Source organism: Tinamus guttatus, unplaced genomic scaffold (genome assembly GCF_059628265.1).
Source record: "Tinamus guttatus ecotype Peru unplaced genomic scaffold, ASM5962826v1 Tinamus_guttatus_pri_ptg000218l, whole genome shotgun sequence".
NCBI classification, from domain to species: domain Eukaryota; kingdom Metazoa; phylum Chordata; class Aves; order Tinamiformes; family Tinamidae; genus Tinamus; species Tinamus guttatus.
The window spans coordinates 42,749-62,945 of record NW_028288752.1 but is presented as its reverse complement, the minus strand read 5'-3'; the positions used below and the strand labels follow the sequence as shown (position 1 = coordinate 62,945).

The 20,197-nt window shown below is 37.3% G+C and overlaps 1 protein-coding gene across 2 annotated transcripts in view; it reads right to left on the bottom strand.

Moving 5' to 3' along the window:
• Positions 1-20,197, bottom strand: part of CTBP1 (C-terminal binding protein 1) — a 173,796-nt gene that overhangs the window by 131,081 nt on the left and 22,518 nt on the right. Inside the window, exon 1 of one of the 2 annotated variants that reach the window (XM_088524954.1) lies at positions 12,350-12,388. The exons of the other annotated variant lie outside the window; for it this stretch is intronic. Within the exon in view, the coding sequence (XP_088381080.1) occupies positions 12,350-12,356 (7 nt within the window). The 5' untranslated portion in view covers positions 12,357-12,388. Of the gene's footprint in view, positions 1-12,349; positions 12,389-20,197 lie in introns of those variants that run through there. 2 annotated transcript variants of the gene reach the window in all.

Sequence of the window (20,197 nt, the reverse complement as noted above, 5' to 3'; positions counted from 1 at the left end):
CAGTGTAAAAAGTTACTGCAAGTCAATGTGCAAGGATGGCATCAGTTTCCTCTGGCGCTGAGGATTCTTCTTCTGAAAGTCAACTGAAACTACAAGCATATAGGAACACTAACATTATTTCATACTGAAGATGCATTCGGCTTGAAATCAAAGCATAACTCTGTTTATGTTAAGAATACAAAATAAATACACAATACATCCATTATCTGTCCATTCCAAGGAACCATGTGGATGTTTAAAAAGGACTTCTAAAAGCTCATAGGCAAATGTTGATTTATGTATCAGAAAAGAAAATACAAAGCCATACCTAAAAAATCCTCTGTGTGCTTTAAAAACACATCCTCTAGTTGAAGTTGAAGGATATTTGCTAGTTAGGGTATTTGCACAACAAATAAACAAAATTTCATTATCATAGGGACAAAAAGCAAAATGTTTACATGTCAATTTTATAAGCCTGTTGATTAAAACCAAAAAAAAAAGAAAGTAAGAGTAAGAAGTATATGCTAGATTTCATTTTGAAATTCTTTTATGTACACATTACTAGAGCTCAGATATTTCCCCATTGAGATTAGAAACTGGAAATTCCATTTTAAGTTTACTAATAAAGAGATCACTAAGATGTCGGCTTTTTAGGAGCACAGATAACGAGTGAAAAAGGCAAACTTCCTTTCACAGAAAGAGCATAGTTCAGTTTTCTACTATTCCTGTCTCAAAAGTAATAGTCTATATCGTTCTATACAGTAGGGCAAGAACAAGAGAAGAAAGGGGCATCATTACAGTAGTTTAACACCTGGTTCATTCAGAGCTGACATATTAGCATCATGCAGCGATCAGCAGGTGGTGTAAATTAGAAATTGGCACCTTTCACAATTTTATAATATACTTTCAAGATAAAACAGCATCAGACTCTGGACTCCCTACCCTTAAGAACTATTAGTCTCTGAAAAGTCTTCTGAGTATCTGAGAAAGCAACAAATTCATATAATCCTACTAAAAGGGTCGCATTACCCTGAAAAGCATTACACAGAATCACAGAATGGTTGAGATTGGAAAGGACCTCTAGAGATGATCTAGTTCAACCCACCCTGTTCCAGCAGGGACACCTAGAGCATGTAGCACATGGTGACATCAAAGCAGGTTTGGAAGATCTCCAGAGAAGGAAACTCCACAACCTCTCTGGGCAGCCTGTCCTGTATTATGAGAATTTTACTCTTAAAATTTTTTTTCCTAATATTATATATATATAAATATAAACATATTATACATTAATGCTGATATATCTATTATATAGTATCAAATTATTAATGACCAGTTTGTAGTTACTTGACCTTGTACCTACTTTCCCTGCAAACTGAAACAATTCATTTGCCTCGTATTTACCTAACTGATGAAGCTACACTTTCGACCGGGTCATCTTAAAGCACCGTCATTCCTCTGGTTGTCTACATCCCCTTGTTCACAGGATTATGCTCATTGTGTTTAAATTCAGATTATGTCCATTGGGTTTTTTACCTTTATTATGCACTCAAAAGCACCATCTTCTCTGTCCTGACCACACAGGAAAATACAGCTTCATCGGGTTTGATACTAACTTGCAATACAACTTTGTTAAGCAACCCATTTTAACACCTCCCCCTCCTCAACATTATTCCTGAATTCACTTTAGACACAGTCTGTAACAGTATCCAACACATCTTCCAAAAACCTGCCTTGCCTTGGTGAATGTTACAGCAGCAAAACCCTAATCATAACATTTTCATGTCTGTCATTTAAAGCACAAACAGCAGTATCATTACATCTGTACATCTGTATGTTAGCAATGTTATAATGATTGCGCTTTCTGCTCTAGAGCATTAAAAAGTGACCCAAGAACAAGCCTTCTTAGACATATCTTTTAATCAACCCAAAGAGAAACCAGTATTACTATTTACCATTTATGCACTTGTAAGTTACTAGGTTAGATGCCTTATAGTAATGGCTGCACAATGGCTGCAAGTTCAAACAAGGTGTGCCATAAAACAGAAACCAGAGTAAAAACAAATAAAACATGCAGGTCTTGAACTCTGGAAGAGTACAGCAATGCTATGAAAGAGTGGAAACCTGCAGAATATATTCACTGCACATAGGAAGGACAGGTTTTTGTTGTTTTGGGTTTTTTTTTGAGTAAACAGATGTTAACCTGCAAGAACACCAAAGTTCCTAGAGCTGTCATACAAACTCTCTCTCAACATTTGCTTTCCCCCTTTCCCAGAAAACGAAGCTTACAAGTAAAAGTGCAGCTCCATGCATTTCTGCTCTTGTGCTTCACTCCACCACCCTTCTTCACCAGGCCCTGGCCCAGGCCCACTAGCACGACCCACCCTCACTGCATGCCTTTTCTTTCCCCCATACATCAGAGGGACACAGGTGGTGGCTACAAACACACTAGAGCAAGGAGGAGAAGCCCTCACCTCTTGTGAAACAGGCCAAAACAGAAAAATAAAAACTGGTGGGAGGATCCACTTCCAAATAAACAAAAAATAAAATTAGATCACATTTTTATGGTTTCAGTTCATTCCCCTACATACATCGATATAGCATTTCCACTATCTTTTTAGATGACTATTCCTTTTCTACCATTTTTAACATTATGTAGGGATTACAATTGTACTTTCTTCTTTTGCTGGTCTATTCCTTTTACTTCTATTTTACATGTTATGCATTATTTTCAGATTTTTTTTTATTCTTTTGGCCCCATATCACTGTAACAGTCTTCAAAACAAAGGTTTGATAATGGCATTTGGAGTATACATCTGGCATTTCAGCATTAAGTTTAGGAGACTGATCTTAAAAGAGCCAGTACTACCATGTAACTGGTAAACTAAGAAATCTCACCTTACCTTTTTTATCATTATTTTTGCTGTGTCCTTATATCCTTCCCTAGATATCTGCTGCTGGTCACTATCAGAGACAGGATATTGAGTTAGATGCAGTCTTGACCTGAATCAGAACAGCTCTTCTTACAGACTTATTGCTACTGAAAGTGTTTCTGCCAAACCAAAAAAAATCAACAGGAAATAAAGCTAGAGATTTTTGCATGTTACAACTTTGCTTGTGCCCAGAAGTTCTCTGCTTGATCATCTACATTTCATAGACTACTATGCAAATAAAAGTAATTCTGTGGCAACTAGTATATGTGTAAAGTGCTCAGATATTTTCTTTGATACTGGTAGGAAATAAAAAGTGTGGAAAGTTCAATACAAAGCATTTTACACCTGCTGAGAAGTATAGGTGAAAATTCTTTGAATATGAATTCAGTGAAAAGTATCAGCCTTATTAGCATAACAAAGAAAAATTATTTATAGGGAAACACCTACCATTTAAGTTATTCTCTCCTCTTTTCCCCATGTTATTTTCTCACAGGCACTAAGGACAGTTAGGTTTTGTGAGCTTTTCCAGGGGAGGGAGGAGAAGGAATAAGGCAGGGGAAGAGGTATTGAGCTTTTCCAAAAGTCTATTAAGACTTGATGTGGATACCAATCCTCAAATACATCAAGTATAGACTGATGAAGGATTTAACTTCAAAAGTAATTGTTTTGGAAAGTATCGTACTTTGATCCACTTAATCTTGAATTTACTTCATAAAAATTCAAAGGAAATGGCAGAAATTTTCCTCACCAAGCTCCATTTGCCAAAACCTTAAGACAAAATACTTGTGTCCAGTTTCCAGCTTTAAGTAAAATTCAACTCCTCCCTAGCAGTACAGGGCAGCAAGTCTTATCTTGCCAAATTTAGAACATGAGGAAAACATACACACTAACAGCATCCAAAGGCCTCAACTGAACATTCGCAAGAGGAACACTGACACACATGGCAGCGCTCCCAGAAGCTGACTCCTGCAGCGGATTTTTATTAGCAAATGCACATGCTTCTGCGCTTCAGTAAGAATTTGGGGCTCCAACACTTGAACAATAATTCAATACTCACATTTCCTTCTCTGTATCATAAAATAAACACAATCACTAAGATAGATGTTGGATTTACGTGCTTTTTAAAAAATTTAATAACTGGACAAAAAAAGAAAAGTGCATGGGTTCAAAATGTGCTGTAAATACTTTTGAAAGCAATGTTCTCATCTGGGAGTACTGCAACAGATGTTTATCATGAGCTACTGCAACAGTTAATCCAACTCCAAGCTACATAAACTCTTTGCCATTGGAACCAAGACTTTTTCAGCACGTATTCTACAGAAAACAACAGGGTGTGCCAGAACTGCTGGTAACAAGCAGTTAACTAAACTAAGAGAAAAATAAATAAATAAATAATCCTGAACCAAATAAACCAAAGTTTGGCCCAAAAGACTTGGATGAACAGGTGTACGCGGGAATGGGCGGGGGGAATAAGGAAAAAAAATAATACATTTAAGCAAAGTCTCCACTGACATTCTGGTCAATAAAGTGGGTACATGAAAAACAGACCAAACAACATTGTGAACAGTTCAGAAAATAATGGATTCTTTTTTGGAGGCGATAGGAAACATGATTATTGACTACACTTTCCAAGTGCAGTACTAATTTATCAGAGTAATTACTCATAAGTTATTTCTTAGACTCTATTTAAAGATATTTTGAGTAAGAATGAAAATGAGGAGATATAAAACTACAGTTAAAATATGGATCATTCAAACAGTAATTCAACAGTTTACAAAACATTAATTCTAACAGAATATGAAAGTTAGTTTAGTTACCCATACATTAAGGGATGGTAATTTTTTTTTCATTTATTAAAACTAAATAATTTAATGGCAATTTCTCATTTTCATGTAACTAGCTATAGTTCCTACGTATTTAATCCCGTATTTACTGTTCAAGGATGCAGACATAAATCACAATATAAAACACTATTACTTAAAGCACAAATCTCTGTGTCTCTGTGGGTACAAATCAGATCCATATTTGCAAGCTTTCTTGACAAGAAGTAACAGGCTAGTTAGTCACTCTCCAGGACAAACCTTCTCATTTCGCAGGCAGACACCCAGCACTTAATTTGGGGAAAAGCTCTGAGAATATGTGCGCCCCAGGAAGCAGTGAACAGTCCCAAAGTGCGGTGAGAACAGAATGTATGTCCTTCTTCTTGGGAGTCCCCTCAAGAGTATGCAGAAAGGACTGTACACCGTGTCTTTAGTCTGCTTACCTATTTATAAGACTACGGCTCCCACATCCAAGGTGCTATTTGGTAACATAGATCCAATGAGATCCATGCAAAATTGCTGGCAATCAGAGATTGTTTGAGTACACACAGCTTGCAGATTCTTAGCTCTGGCCTTGTGCAGATTTCAAGGTTGCACACAAATACAATCTACTGAGGTCACAGATGTACCTGTGTACCTCTTCATATTCTTGGCTTGCCATGCAAATAAGAGAAATTCTGGAAACTTTGATCTAAATTTCTGTCCTGACTGAAAAAAAAATTCTCGACTTACATTTTTTGAAACAGAAGAAAAAAAACAAACACCAATTGATCAAGCATGAAGATGACTTAAGAAGAGCTTTTGTTTATATCTAATTGCTAGGCAGGACGATAAATGAATAAAAATCTTTAGAAAAGTCCTTACAGTTATGCAGAATTTGTGCTGTTAATGCAAAATTATTCAGTATTCTCAAGTTACTGCTCTTTGTATCATTATTCAATGTAATTCAATTATCATGTTATCAACAAAAGCAATAGGGAAAAGTTATCAACCCTTTTTATTTCAAAGAGGTTGCTATTATTTATTCTAGAAAAGAAATGACAAATATTTCTCAGATTCTAAAGACAAATGTCTATTTAGCCATGAGTGAGCAACAACTCTATTTAGGCCATTCATTTCTATATTAAAAGCTACTGGAAGAGTCAACCATTAGTCTGTTGGCTATGATCATTTGCAGCTTGGGTTTTTGTTGGTGTTTTATTTTTCTTCCCCAGATATCAAGTGCTACAAGTCGTCAGAGGAAATTTTTTTTTCTAAATTTTTAGAGAAAAATACTGACATTACATTTTACAAGTCTTGCCAAGAATGTCTTTTGTGTTCACAGCGTCTGTGTTGCTGATAAATTTTGAACATTTACAGCACAAACTAGTAAGATGCCTGATTTAAATCAAAGCCTATATCATAAATTTAAAAACAATTTTAAACAAGCAAACTGAAAACCTCAATATAAATAATTTAGTTGTGCAAGCAGTTACTCTCCTAAAGAATTATTTACTTACAATGATTGTTACTTCTCTCAGTGTAGGTATTTACCTAAACTACAGATACCTATTTAAATAATTATAAAGCTTAGTATAGTCTAGATCTCTTATTTTTACATTTTATTATGTAGACAATTTACTAGGCAATTATTTTTAACTATGATTCATAAGTACTTCAGAAATATTTAATAAGTTTTGAAGTACCTTTTATTATGATGACTATTCCCATTTTATTAAACACTAACCCAAAGCAGAGATAATTAACCAGTTTTGACTCTTTTCTTCATCAGATTAAACCACCTCTATGATAATACAAACTGTTCTCTGCTATTATCTGTAACATGTAGTCATCATTATTTTGCTCTCTGATCCAGCAACTATAACAACTTGCAAATATCAGTAGCAGGACATTTAACAAGAAAGTCTGCCTGTCAAGGGTCAGCAGAATGCTGGATTGAGTATCTGCATGTGACAAAGGAGTTTTAGCGATATGCTTTCACCAGGACATAACACTTAGGTTAATATTTTGACTCTGTCTTGTAAAATTGTGAAGTAAAACACAGAACAGACTACTGCTATTCTTTCATCATAATGCTCATTGTTATTTTTGCTGTCATTATCCATAGCAAAATTATTGAGGGCATTCATAAAGCAATGAGCATTTAAGCCCACCATTTCCAAAAAGAAAAAAGCAGGTATGCTCGTACACTCAATATGCAAAGCCAAGTCTCTCTATTTAAACTCCACTGCACATACATCTTGTTAACATTATTCCATTGTTGCTGGAGTACTAGAGGAGCGGCAAGTACAAGCCAACAAACACATTAACAACCTCAAGAATGAAACTTAGGGAAAAAACTATTAATATCTATTGCAAAAGGATTTAAAAAATAAGTTTGTACAACTAGGTTAAAAAAAATATCCATTGGTATAACTAGCTTATGCTTGCAGCTGTAACACTGCACTGGGTATACCATTTAACTGCGCAGTCACATGACACTTTTCAAGATAGACTAAATAAAATCTCAGTTCAGTTATTCATTTATGAATAATGTGCACCAAAATCTGCAGTACATTTTGACTGCTCAATGCACATGTTTCAGAATAATATCCATGTATCAAATGTTGCATATTCGTATGTGCCAGTTAAGTTGATACCTTATACATTATACAGTTCCTGCCCTAAAGGACAGTGCCAGATCTAACAAGCTTACCATTTAAGATAGGTGGTATATGAAAAGTGGGATGAGACATACACAATTATTTTTAAGGCTTTTTATGGTCTCTCCCTATTGTGCCTATATTTCATTATTACTAAAAGATACTCTTGCCTCAAGTTGGTCCATGATACAATATGACATTTTTCATGAAGCACCTGCTTCCTTATCTCCCCAAGCTCACAGAGCAGGAACCTAGGCATAAATACCTGCCAGGCTTCCTCATCCTCCTTTGAACTTGTCTCTGCTTAAAAAAACTTTAGAAAAGTCTTACTGGTGACATTGTTGGTAATATTGAAATCAGAACTTGTCTGCTTCCCTGGAATCTCCCATCTCTACCAACTTCTTGCCTTATTTTGGAGGGAAGGAAGTACTCTTGTTCTCACTTCATACCATGCTTAGCACAATGAGATAGTGGTCTGCAACACATCAAGAACAACTGTCTCTACTACAAATGGTGAAGGGCATTTCAAAATTACAGAGGGAAGTGCTCTTGCTGCCACAGGATCCCGTAGACCAAACAACCACAGATATAATTCACAAGAAAGCAGATCACATTACAGTATATTTGTGACCAACAAGTCTTCCCTTTATCAGAAAACTTTGCAATCATTAAGCTAATAATGTTTACTTGCTGACTCATAATGTACACTGAAGTGATCAGTCATAAGGAGACAACCAAATAGGAGAAACTTGTAGCTTTAATGATTAATTCCACATCTTGGATCTAACCGGATTCATCCATCTCACTGCAACTCCTTACCCTTGAGCTTCAGCAAACACAATCCTGTTCTCTCTAAAAAAACCTGGCACAGAATCTGCTAGAGTGTAATTCCTACTTCACTTGAGTTTCACATATGCAGTCCCTTCTGTTTATTCAACAGTTAAGGAATGGGGGCAGGAGGAGGGGGAATTAGAAACTGCAAGGAGTGAATATGACAAGCCATTTATGGGTCAGGGATCTTGTTGGGCCTATGCAACTAAGTCTGTCCTAAAATTAAATTGAAAGTTGGAAATATTTCAAAATATTGAAAAAAAGTCCATATCTACTGCACAAAATTTTCAACATCATAGAAATTTTACATTAAAAAAAATTAAAAACCTTGAAAATTGATCTTAATTTCATGGATTCCCTGCCCCTGGATTATACTCCAGTCTATCCTACCCCTGACATAATACATTTGACATAACGCTTCTACTTTGCAAACCAAGCTCCACAGGGCAGATGTTATGTAAATTCATATTTCATAAACATAGTTAATTGCAACAAGAGGACAATAAAAATCCCTGTACCACTTAAAGTATTTCTCTACTTAGAGCAACTCTACTATCAGAAAATTTTGCACATTGCACTTCATATTAAGTAAAGTATTTTGCAATAATACTGCAGATCTACTAAATAACGGGTAGATTTTTTAAAAAAATTGCAAATCTTTAAAAACTATGAATTAGTTTTCTGTGGTCATTCAAAACAACCATTCCAAAACAAACACGGCATACAACTGTCATTAAAAGTTTTCCCATTTAACACCTTATATATTTAAATGTGAAAATTATACTTAATTTGCTACTACGGATGGAAAGTTGTGCTATAAGTCACACTAGAAAAACACCTCCTGAAAGTATACAATTACCCCTCAAACTTTAGCACAAAAATATTCTTTGTGCATGCAAAATAGTCAGGATAAAGGGAAAACAAGAACAGCAACAAGACCAGCTAAACAAAATCCACTAAACCTTTGATTCTGCAAAACGTCAGCCACAGATGTAGGAAAGTGATAGATAATAGCTGTAAATAAACTTATACATTTACTTAGACACTGATTCTCCAGTAATCTCTGTACAGCAAATACTTTGCATCTACAAAGCTCTCCTTGAAAATATTGGAGTCTTAATATTATCCAGCCAGTATAATTAAGGGGGACAAAGAGGGGGAAGGAAGGGAAAATAATTTTTTTGAATTACTGTTGAAAATAAAAGTAGAATTCTTCTAGCCTGATTTTTATCTTTGTTTATTTAGGAAAAAAATGATGATTAAGAGGCCCCAAACTATTCACATTGGGAAAATGAAGAATTGCTTATCCCATGCTTTTCTTTTAGGAAATAATCTACACATGCTAACATTTACTAATATTGGTATAAGAATTTAAAAAAAAAAAAAAAAAGAAGAAGAAGGAAGGGGGCAGTGTTTAGCTCCTCCTCCTCTTCCAGGATCTGTACTTGGCACAGGATAAGGCCACTGGGACTCTGGGAAAAGGGGAGAAAAGACTAAATATGTCGTTTCTCACTAGCATATAGATATACAGGTGAGAAAAGAAAGAACAGAGTAACTCAGCTCCGCAGTTCTTGATTTTTTTTTTTCTGATAGCATCACAATTAGGCAGTTCCTGGCTACGATGTGGCTACATGCTATTAGAAATCAAATTTTTCTATTTACACTCAAAGATTCTCAAAACAGAAATCAACTAGGTATTTTTTTTAAAACACTCTGATAGAGTTCATATAAAATGTAAAAATTATATACAGCATAATACAATGAAATTAAAATACAGTAAAAAAGCACTTATGGATGACATTTCTACTTTTAAGCAGCAGGTACTAGATTTTATTTACCAGTACATACCACTTGCATAAAGAACTTACGTTTACTGCAAAATAAAAGGAATATTTTATATGTAGCCCTCTATATTTCCCAAGCAGTTGTGTATTCACAATCATTCGAATACCATATTCTGATAAATTCAGTTATCATTGGATATCTATTGTTGTCAACAACACAGATGATTTCACAAGACATCAGCAGGTATCCCCAATTTTTCCTAGGAGCTGACAAATTGCTCATGCTGCAACAGGTGCAGCTTCCACTCGTTATTTTTCTAGAAAGGATCACATTGCTGCAGCCCAGCTCCCTGCATATGATTGGGAGGGGATGGGAGGTTGCAATCAGTGGATCTGCAGCAGTGCAGCTCCCTGGGCTACTTCCCACACGCTGCTTACGGCGCTGCGGGGAGGCTACACTACTGCTTCAGAGTCCAGGTGAAAGAAAATCCTCCTCGATTCCACAGGAACCCTCTGCTACTTATCCTAGAGCTTCAGGCTCTGAACCAAGCTGAAGTTTTTAGGCCTAGATTTAATAGGCCCTTATCCACAAGCATCATTATGCAACTACCAGTTCCCACTCATCAAACAGGGTATGACAACGAGCAAACAGTATCTCTACTAAGCTCAGCAGTGATGATCACGCTGGCTTCGCTAACAGCCACGGTGATTTTAGCCCAAATTTTTAAATAAACCATGTTAAATGTTCTGTTTTTCTCAAGTCAGTAGCAATTTTATTTGAAAGAATAATCAGAACCTTAGACCTGGTCAAATCAGCTATTGTATCTTAACATTTACTACTGCTCACTTGTAAGGGAAGTGATTTGCGAACATACTATAATTTAATGTATTGCCTGAGATCAGGGACATAACAGTATGTTTAAGTTTCTAACTAATAAATATGAAGATCAAGATTGAAAACAAAGCAAATTAACCAAGTATAAACAAAATGTTACTGAGTTCAAATGTCACAAAAGAAGTTCCAAAATATATCAGAAGATTTTTCTGTTGCAAAATATATCTTGATCAAAAATAGCATTTTTTCTATGAAAACTGTTCAAAAGTTTAGAACTCTAAAAGATGCATTTTTTTAACATGAAATATCAATGAAATGCTCAGAATAAGTATATTAGACACAGCTCACTAAAATCTCAGGAAAAAGCAGAGACAAGATTAGATTAGATGTAAGTTGCAAAATAATATAGAACCACTGTGCATCCTTAAAGCATAAAAGAGGCTCACAAGATAAAAAACAAAACAGCGTTTAACTTTGTTATTCTGCCCTTAAACCAAACAAAACATGTTACTATTATAATACATGAAGATTTTTTTCTAATTAGCCATAAATTAGTATCCTAGATTGAAAATACAAAATCAAATTTAAGTCAATAACTTGATATTTGGCAAATCTACTGAAAGAATTTACACAAATAAATCAGGAGTTTCATCAGGAATCTGTGTAAGTAGATTGCAAATTTGTAATTTAATACGCACATACCACACTATTAAATGTTTTGGGAAAATACATACATATTTAAAAGATAATGCAGCCTAAATACGGCCTTTTTGAAGTTCATTTTAGCCGATTCTCTACCACAAAACACTATGCGAGGTGTCAGCAGCACACACAGGAGATACAGCGCTCGCATCCCAAGTCTGAGGAATACTCATAAAACCCAAACCAAAGAGAGAAAAGTAACCCCACGGAAATGCAGGGATAACTACTTTTTTTGTTTTTGTTTTTTAAAATTTTACCGAGCTGCACTGGTGGCACCTCAGGGTTTCGGGGCTCCGGACGAGGGAAAGGCGCCCGTTCCTGTCACATCTGCAGCGGGCCCGTCCCAGGGCTACCCGGGGGGCCGCTATCGCCACAAACTTCTGCGGAACAATAGCCTTTGTACAGCCCCGCACGGACATTTCCATAGAGGCTTTCCAGCCGCACAACAAAGGGCCCCTTCCAAAAATATCAGGAGAAAGAAATTAAGGAAATAACGCGTTTCCAAAGGGACGGAGCCCGCGCGCGCCCGCCCCCGCCCGGGCTGGCCGTTGGGTGCTCTTAAGGAACCTGCGCCCCGCGGCGGGCGCTAACGGCTCGGGCGGTAACGGCGCGGGCGGTAACGGCGCGCGCGCCCAACGGCCGCGCCCGCGCCCCTCCCCCGCCCCACCGCTGCCCAGCGGCGGCGCCCCGCCCCGCGGGCACGCCAAAAATAAATAAAAAAATAAATAAATTGAAAATCAACCCCGCCGAGACGGCCTCGCGCTGCCGCGGGTGAAGGGAGCCGGGATTGAGTAGGAACCGATGGAGAGGGCGCGGCGGCACGAACCTTGCATCCCCGCCGCCGGGCGCTCCACCACAATCTGCCTGCGCTGGTGGAGACGCGAAGCGCAGGGGCGGCGGGCCAATCAGGGCGGGGCGGCTCCCCGCCGCAGCCAATGGGCGCCGCCCGCCGCAGGGCGCCGGCCAATCGGCGCGCAGCTCGTTACGCAGCCGCCGTGCGGGGCGGGGTGGGGGCGGCCGCTGCCTCGGAGCCCTCGCCGAGGTGGCGAACGTGCTGCGCGCGGCGGGGGGCGACCCCCACAGCCGTTAACGGTCATGGGAGGCGGCTTTTCGCCGAAAAACGCCCAAGTTTGGGGTATTCGTGTGTTTCTGCATCCGTAAAAAACTTCGGGAGGCCTTGGCACAGTTAGGCCGGCTCCATCCAGGACCACAAAGTGTAACCCACGCTCATTGCGACCTCCCAGGGATACGTAGGATATTTAAGAGCAACCACTGGAAAATCCAACTGCTTACACCAAAAACGAAGCTCGGAAAATGTGCTCTTTAGCCTTTAGCTTTTTTAAAAAATGAAACACGTCAACCTAGTGCATTATTATGCATTAGACTAGGGGTTCGCACAGTGCCAAAGCCACCCTTCAAAAATCCCTCATGAAACCAACAGACATTGCAACCACAGAACCAAGTCTCAGCAGCGTGGTCACCTCTACGCTGGGCTGTCACTGTAATGTTATTACCAAAATCAATTTACTTCTCGAGAAACCAAGCCCAAAGACTTTGGAAACAATTATCTGCTTTACTGTAAATTAACTTGTTTTAATACAGGAGGCCATGCATTATTAGAAATTAAAAAGCTTTTAAATTAATTCACTAGCGTAAGTTTCTAAGCACAACACTTTTCAATCAGCAGCACTCAGGACTGGTCTCAGAGCAGCTCTACGATTTTATAAGTTTAGAATGTACTGAATAGAAAAATCAGAAAAACCATTCTTATTTATATCATTATGCTCTTTCTGGCCTCATCTTGGGCATCAAAAATAGTTAAATCATATTTGTGAGAAACTCTTACCTGAACAGGTCACATTAATAATTTGTTCACAGTGTTTTGCTAACACAGGATAATACATGCCACAACGTGATAAACTGATATCAACAGAAGTCTTGATGGTAATTTGCAGGAGAAAGTTTTTCTTTTGCAGATCAAGAAAGACTTATTTCTAAGGTGCCCCAAGAGCCAGGAACTCTGTGGTGCTACTAACTGCTGACAGGCTACCAATAACTGTGACAAATTATACATTCATGGGATCTGCAACAATCGATAAACTGACTCACCAAATTAATAAAATATAGATCACAAAGCATACATTTTTATTAAAGAATAATTTCACGATAACCAAGTAATGTGGATGCGTCCAAGCATAAGATTAAATTACATGCTGAGCAAATCTGGCATTTTGTGATAAACTGCAAAAATAGTCTTTGCAACTGCAACTGGGGAAGAACATTGCTGACATAGTCTATAAACATGTTTTATAAAGCGTAACCTAAAATAACAACAACAACAAAAAAAGATCACTGAAGTGGTGGTTAGAGAATTCACTACCATATCCACAATAATTACTTTCTAGACTACTACTTGCTTTTTAATTTATCTCTTCAAATATGTTGCTGATTTTGGTGTTAAAAATAATAGAAACAGATTATCTAACATAGGAGAAATATTTACACCAAATTAATTCCTTAATAAATCAGACTTCAACAATAGTCATTACTGGGGTTTGCAAAGATTTCTACTACATTTACAATGCTGAAAAAGAAAATTAAATACACGAAGACACGTCTTACCTGACAGATGGATATTGTTTGACAAAAGAACTTTGTGCCTGCTGACTAACCTATATTCTGGGCACTGGATTCAGCAAAAAAATTAAGCATTTTATTGACTTTAGAAATACAATGAATTCCACTGTACTTGATGAATATCCTTCATGCCTGAACTTACGCATGTGCTTAAATATTTTTCTGCAGGGTAGTCCCCTATTGAGGAATGTATCATGAAGACCTCTTAACCTGACTTTAATGTTTCCAAAAACCTTTTTCAGGGAAGAAAACAGAACATTTCTTAAATCAAAGGCTTTGCTTCTGGGAAGAGTTGGCTTTTGTACATCCTCAATCCTCGTTTTCCTGGTTACTAGTATAATGCTTTGAAACAAAAATATCTGTCCAAAACAATGTCTTATTTGTTAAAATTGACATTTATTACTACCTGAAAATTCTTAGTATTTGGTCTTTATAGGCTAGGTATAGCTACACTTAATCAACAAACTTTGATCACTTACCATGCCAGATATGTGTCTCTGTAATGGAGTCTCCACATTATTTAACTCTAGTCACATTCTCTGAATATTTCTTTTATAGGAAAATACCCATCAGTTACTTGAATGGTACTTTTATACTTACAGCACCTTAAAATTGTGTTGAGTCAGTATTTTATATCATGTTATTTTATATTATGTATAGCATTTAGCTTTTTGAACTTTCATGGATTTTCTGGCTAATCAAAAGATACCAAGGTCTTTCCAGTCCTTCTTTCTGACTAATATGTAATAGAGTCTTATGCCTGAAATGCTGTCATGAAATAAAAGCCAAACAGAATCTAAGTACTGTGGAAACAGTATTTGTTTATTCTAGATCCTTTATGAATTGAATTCCTTTATAAGAAATAGCATTAATAATATATTAAACGTGTAAACAGGAACATATTTTAAATTATAATTCCACATGAAATTCATTTTCTTGAGGGCTATATCCACATTTCAATTTAATCATTTATGAGATATTGTTAAGTTAATAAAGAGGCATGATACTTTTAAAAACAGTTTACTTCTTGGATAAGCCACAGTCTTCCCCAACTATAGCAACTTCAAACAGTAAAAAAAAAAAAAACCTGAAATATTATGACAAAGTTCATTAGAAAATGTTATAATGTTATTTTATTTCAAAATGGCATATCTGTATTTGAAAAGTATACTCAGATATTGTCACTTATCGAAAAAATAAATCTGCATGGCCATCATTTCACTAACAAAGAAATCCCCTCACATTGCTCTTAATCTTTTCAGCCATTGAAATGCAACTGCACACGGAGGCGGCATATTTTAGAGAAGCAGCAAACAGGACAACATTTCAGAGTCACACCAATGACCCTCAACATAAAACGAGGTATTAACTTTTTTTTTTTTTTTGCCATACATCATCATCACTGCCTCCTATCAGCAATCGTATAATGTCCAAAGTAGCTATAAGCACAGACAAATTACGAGCTTTTGTTATGCAAGTTTATCCCTGATATTAGACAGCACACTACATATATATCTATTTACAAATTGTATTTGTATGGCTAATATTAAGTATTATTTTACCTCATGTTATCACACAAAATAACTATGTAGTCAAAGATACCTACATATTGTCTCTTATTCCATCCTTTGCTAATACAGCCTCCCTCTTCCCAAATGATGGTGCAGAGACTTGCATTTACAGGACTCAAAAGGAGCAGCAAACACATTCATGGTGAGTAAAATCAAGTGCAATCTAGAAGTCCATCTTGTGAACATCTAGTTCACAAGTCCATTTGAAAACATCCAAAGTCTAGGAAGTATTACAAGTATATTTCTATACTTCTATTCTTTAGAAAAATAGCCTTTTAGCAAGACAATAATCTGTTGATGAAATACTTCAAGACTAAGTTACCTCATTCTTTTCTTGGAGAAACTAAAATTGAGCATCTTAAGCCACTCGGTGAAAGGCAAGTTGGAATTTGAATCATTCTTGCACTATTTTTCTTAAATAAAAGACCTAAAGTCTTAAATAAAATACCTTCCATGTCTGAGAGGACACTTTGCCAGAGGTCTTGGTAGAACCACAGTTTCTCCCAAAGAATCAACAGTTTTGCTAAAACCATATTAAACTGAAGTGCTACCTCGCAAACAGATACTTGTACCTCTATGTTCATCCATCCAGCAGTTACATTATTCTTCCGAGGAATGGGATGTCCTTAACAGAACCATTGCTTTAAGATCATTATTTTAACTCCGGCATTTCTTTCAGGACCAAAATTGTATTCGTATACGTATGGCTTTATGTTTGGCCAATTAGTTAACAGAGCTTGCAAGGTCGAGGGAAGGGAGGTTATAGGCGATTTACCTCAGAAGACTTTTGGGGGAGAATCCCTATATACTGAGTGAACTGAATATCTCTTACTCATCTATTAAAACATCAAATTTTCAGCATTCATTGCACAATGAACACTATATAATAAGGAATTCAGTTGACTCCTTATTTAGCATTTCTTATTTTTACTCTTTGTGCTCTTACAGGGCTTAAAATCACAAGCATTTTTGCATAAAGATGGCTTCCTAATACACTAGACTGCTGGTTTTCCATGGTGATAGAAAATACAATTACAATAAAAAGCTTTCTGATTGAAGTTCAAAAAAAAATGCTATTTTTACAGTCAAAAACTGTTAAATTGATAGGGCTGGGCTTTGCATGCCTTTTTTTTTTTAAGATCTATTTTTTACTTGCAGTGAAAATTCTGGATATTGTATATGCACATTCTTATCATTTTGCAAAACTGTCAACACCAGATATATGCTTCCTTCTTTGAACTATCTCCCTTTGCTGTAACCTTCATTTAAATCCGAAAATATTTTGGTAAACATAACTGAAAGTTTCATGGATGCAATTTTCAGACCATAAGGCATTTAGGAAAACATTAGAAACTGTCTGAAATCTAAAACAGGCTTTTAAGAAGTTAGCAGTTTTCTCAGATCAGCAAGCTACAAGAAATGAATATCCTAGAAATTAGCATGTGACTCATCTATTTCATCCTGAATTTTCTTCCCTGAAAAATTATTCTTGAGATTTTTACTTCTGAGCTCCTTTTTAAGGATATTTGTACATTCTATTGTGTTGAAATACAGATATAGGATGCCTCCTATTTTCTCCTCTTTTAACGCTACATGTTTAGTCTATGTATCAGCATACCTGTAGCACATGTATTACAATATGCTTCTACTCCAAGAAGAGACTGTCTCAAAAATGTCGTAGTTGGGAACATGCACACCTTTTCCAGATTAAGAAAATAGCTTGAACACGGCAATAACAATTATGTTACTGGCATAAGACCTTTCTTAACAGCACAGATCTGAGAAGGATTCCCCTAGGATGTTATAGGGACGACGCACAGTGATTCTTGTCATGTACATGAACTTCATATTACCAAAACCTCACTGTTTTTGTCACCGCTCAGTGGGATGCTGTCACGACTTCTAAATATTCTAACAACATGGAATTCTCTTCTACGATTCAACCTCAACTCTGGATTGAGTTGACACAGACTTTTTTTCCTCTGCAGACATGGGCTGTTAGGTTTTTGTTTTACTTTTGCTTCATAGCGTGTCTCCCTAGGGATGCATAACTGAAATTTCTTGTCTCATCTTTTATCAAGTCATTTCACCTCAATAGTTCAACTACGCCAAAAAGATGAACTCACACTGATACATCGGAAAATTCTCTTGCGTACAACATGTTTAGAAAAAAAATACTATTGAACATCTTTAGAAGAAATATTATTTAATTTTGAAAAACACCTGCCAGTGAATTTACATGTGAAGAGATAATTCTTCCTAGGCTCATTTTACCAGTTGCAACCACTCTTATTTTCCTCTGTAGACTAAAGGTTTAAGATATGTGGAATAAAACTGTGCCCGCACTTGCTTAGGCAAAGCAGTTTGACCTCCACACCATCACAGGGCTTTATTCAACAGACAGTCATGAGTAACATGTTCGAGTTCCAGGTCTTTAAGAGCACTTGTCTTGTTTAGGAATCAGCCTCTGTGGCCGGACACACACTGGGCTTTGACATTTTGCTTTGACTGCCACATGGTCCCGGCACCTTTCAGAAGCTGGGGAAACCCAAGTTTTACCTTGTTTCTTCACATCAGTTTGATTACTTCTGGTAGCTCATAAGGTAGAGACCTGTAATTCTCCGTAGAAGTAAATACTTATTAGGAGTCCCGAATTAATTCGCAATAAGCTCCTTAGGATTCCATAAAATACCCAACACTTTTAACTGCTGAGGGCTGAGCTGCAGCTTTTTTTGGAACCAGATAATGTCTGCATTTCAAAACCTGCTGGTGGTTTATAAAGACTTCTCTAATAAAAGCACTAAAGGCTGCGTGCCATACAGCACAGCTTTCAGAACCTCTAAAAAACGGCTCTGCCAAAGAACGTAAATAGGTTTAACCCTTTTCAGAAGCAGTGCCAATACCAAGGTTTCCAGACAGGGTGTCTGCCTGTACCTGTCTCCCACTGCCTCCAACAGTCAAGCTGAGGATCTTTAAAACCGCTGGGGACGGCCCTTGGGCCTCCATGGGAGCAGAGCGGCTCCGAGGGCAGCGTCCCCTGGCTGAGGCACCCAGCCCAGCGTGCAGGGCCTCTGTGCAGGGACCTGAGGGACCTCACGCCGAGGCGCCTTCTGCAAAACGCTGTGGTTCGATCACAGTTTTGTGGAGCCCGAGGATGCGGCCCCGAAGCTTTGCAGGCGCTGGCCCGGCTGGCGGAGCGCGGCGCTCCCCCGGGCACACAACCTCCTGCTGCGGTTGAACGTGGAAGCCACGCGCAGGGGGCAAGGTGTTGTCTTAAACACTTGGAACAACGTGGATAATATATTCATGTTCATTGACTTCGCTTCTGTGCACTTTGAATCGCACCTGTTTTGATGAAATAGTAGATCAGACATCACTAAAACTGGCAGTGTATATATACGTATAAATACACTTCCCTCCCTTGTTCTATAAAACACTCTAACAGGAAAAATGTTTATACTAAAACTAAGTAGAATTAAATATCAATTAACAGTTAACAATAGTCTGAAGATAACATTAGAGATCTGTCATAAGCCCCCAGTAAATTAAGTGCAAAGCCAAGGGTTTAGTTTTCAGCTATTGTTCTGACAAGGAGTGAAACCACCACTGATTAAAAATCTTGAATGATCTTCTACATTGCAACATAACAATGGAAAATGCTCCTGCTCCTGCACTAACTATCAGCACAAAGAGGTCCACACACCTCATTTCATTTGCATACCCAAAGATTTCATTTACATACCCAAAGAAGCTCTTTTTTTTCCCCTGATATTTAATAAAGAAGTTATTACTGCTCCTTCAACCGAAACAGATGGACTTTTGCCCTAGCCCTCTCATGCACTCAGGTTCTTTCAAATGCAGACATTGTGGAACCTATAACACAGCACAAACTACAGCAAACGCCACAGAACTTACTGACAATGGAGCCTATACAGAATGGTCATACTGGCCAGTTACAATAACATAAAAATTTATAATTTACAATATTAAATTTTTAATATGAGATGCCTGTTTTCCTTGCTGTCTGAAATATAGAAAACAATGCACTAACTATCTCTACTATAAGGTCAGGTAGGACATGCAACCTTAACCTCCATCACTGCATTCTGCATTCCAGCTCCAGTTTAAAATAAGAGAGTAGATTAGTTTTGGTTAGTACATCAGAACAGCAACTTGAAATTTATTTTTCAGATCTCCTGTGTTCCTTTCTGGAACACTTTACAGGCTTTGGAACCTCTAAAAATGCTTTTGCCAAAAAAAAAAAAATATGTTTAACCATTTTTAGAAGCATTGCCAATACTTCAAAGGCTTCAAAAATTCTATTCAAAAGGCTCCAAAACAGAGTGCTTTTACTTTTTTCTGCGAGTATAAGATCTTTAATTCTGCAAAAGGCAGCAATGGGTAATAAAGACTGTGCTCTCCGATAAGTCTGAAGCTTCCAAACTTCTCTTCTTTGCTAAAGGATA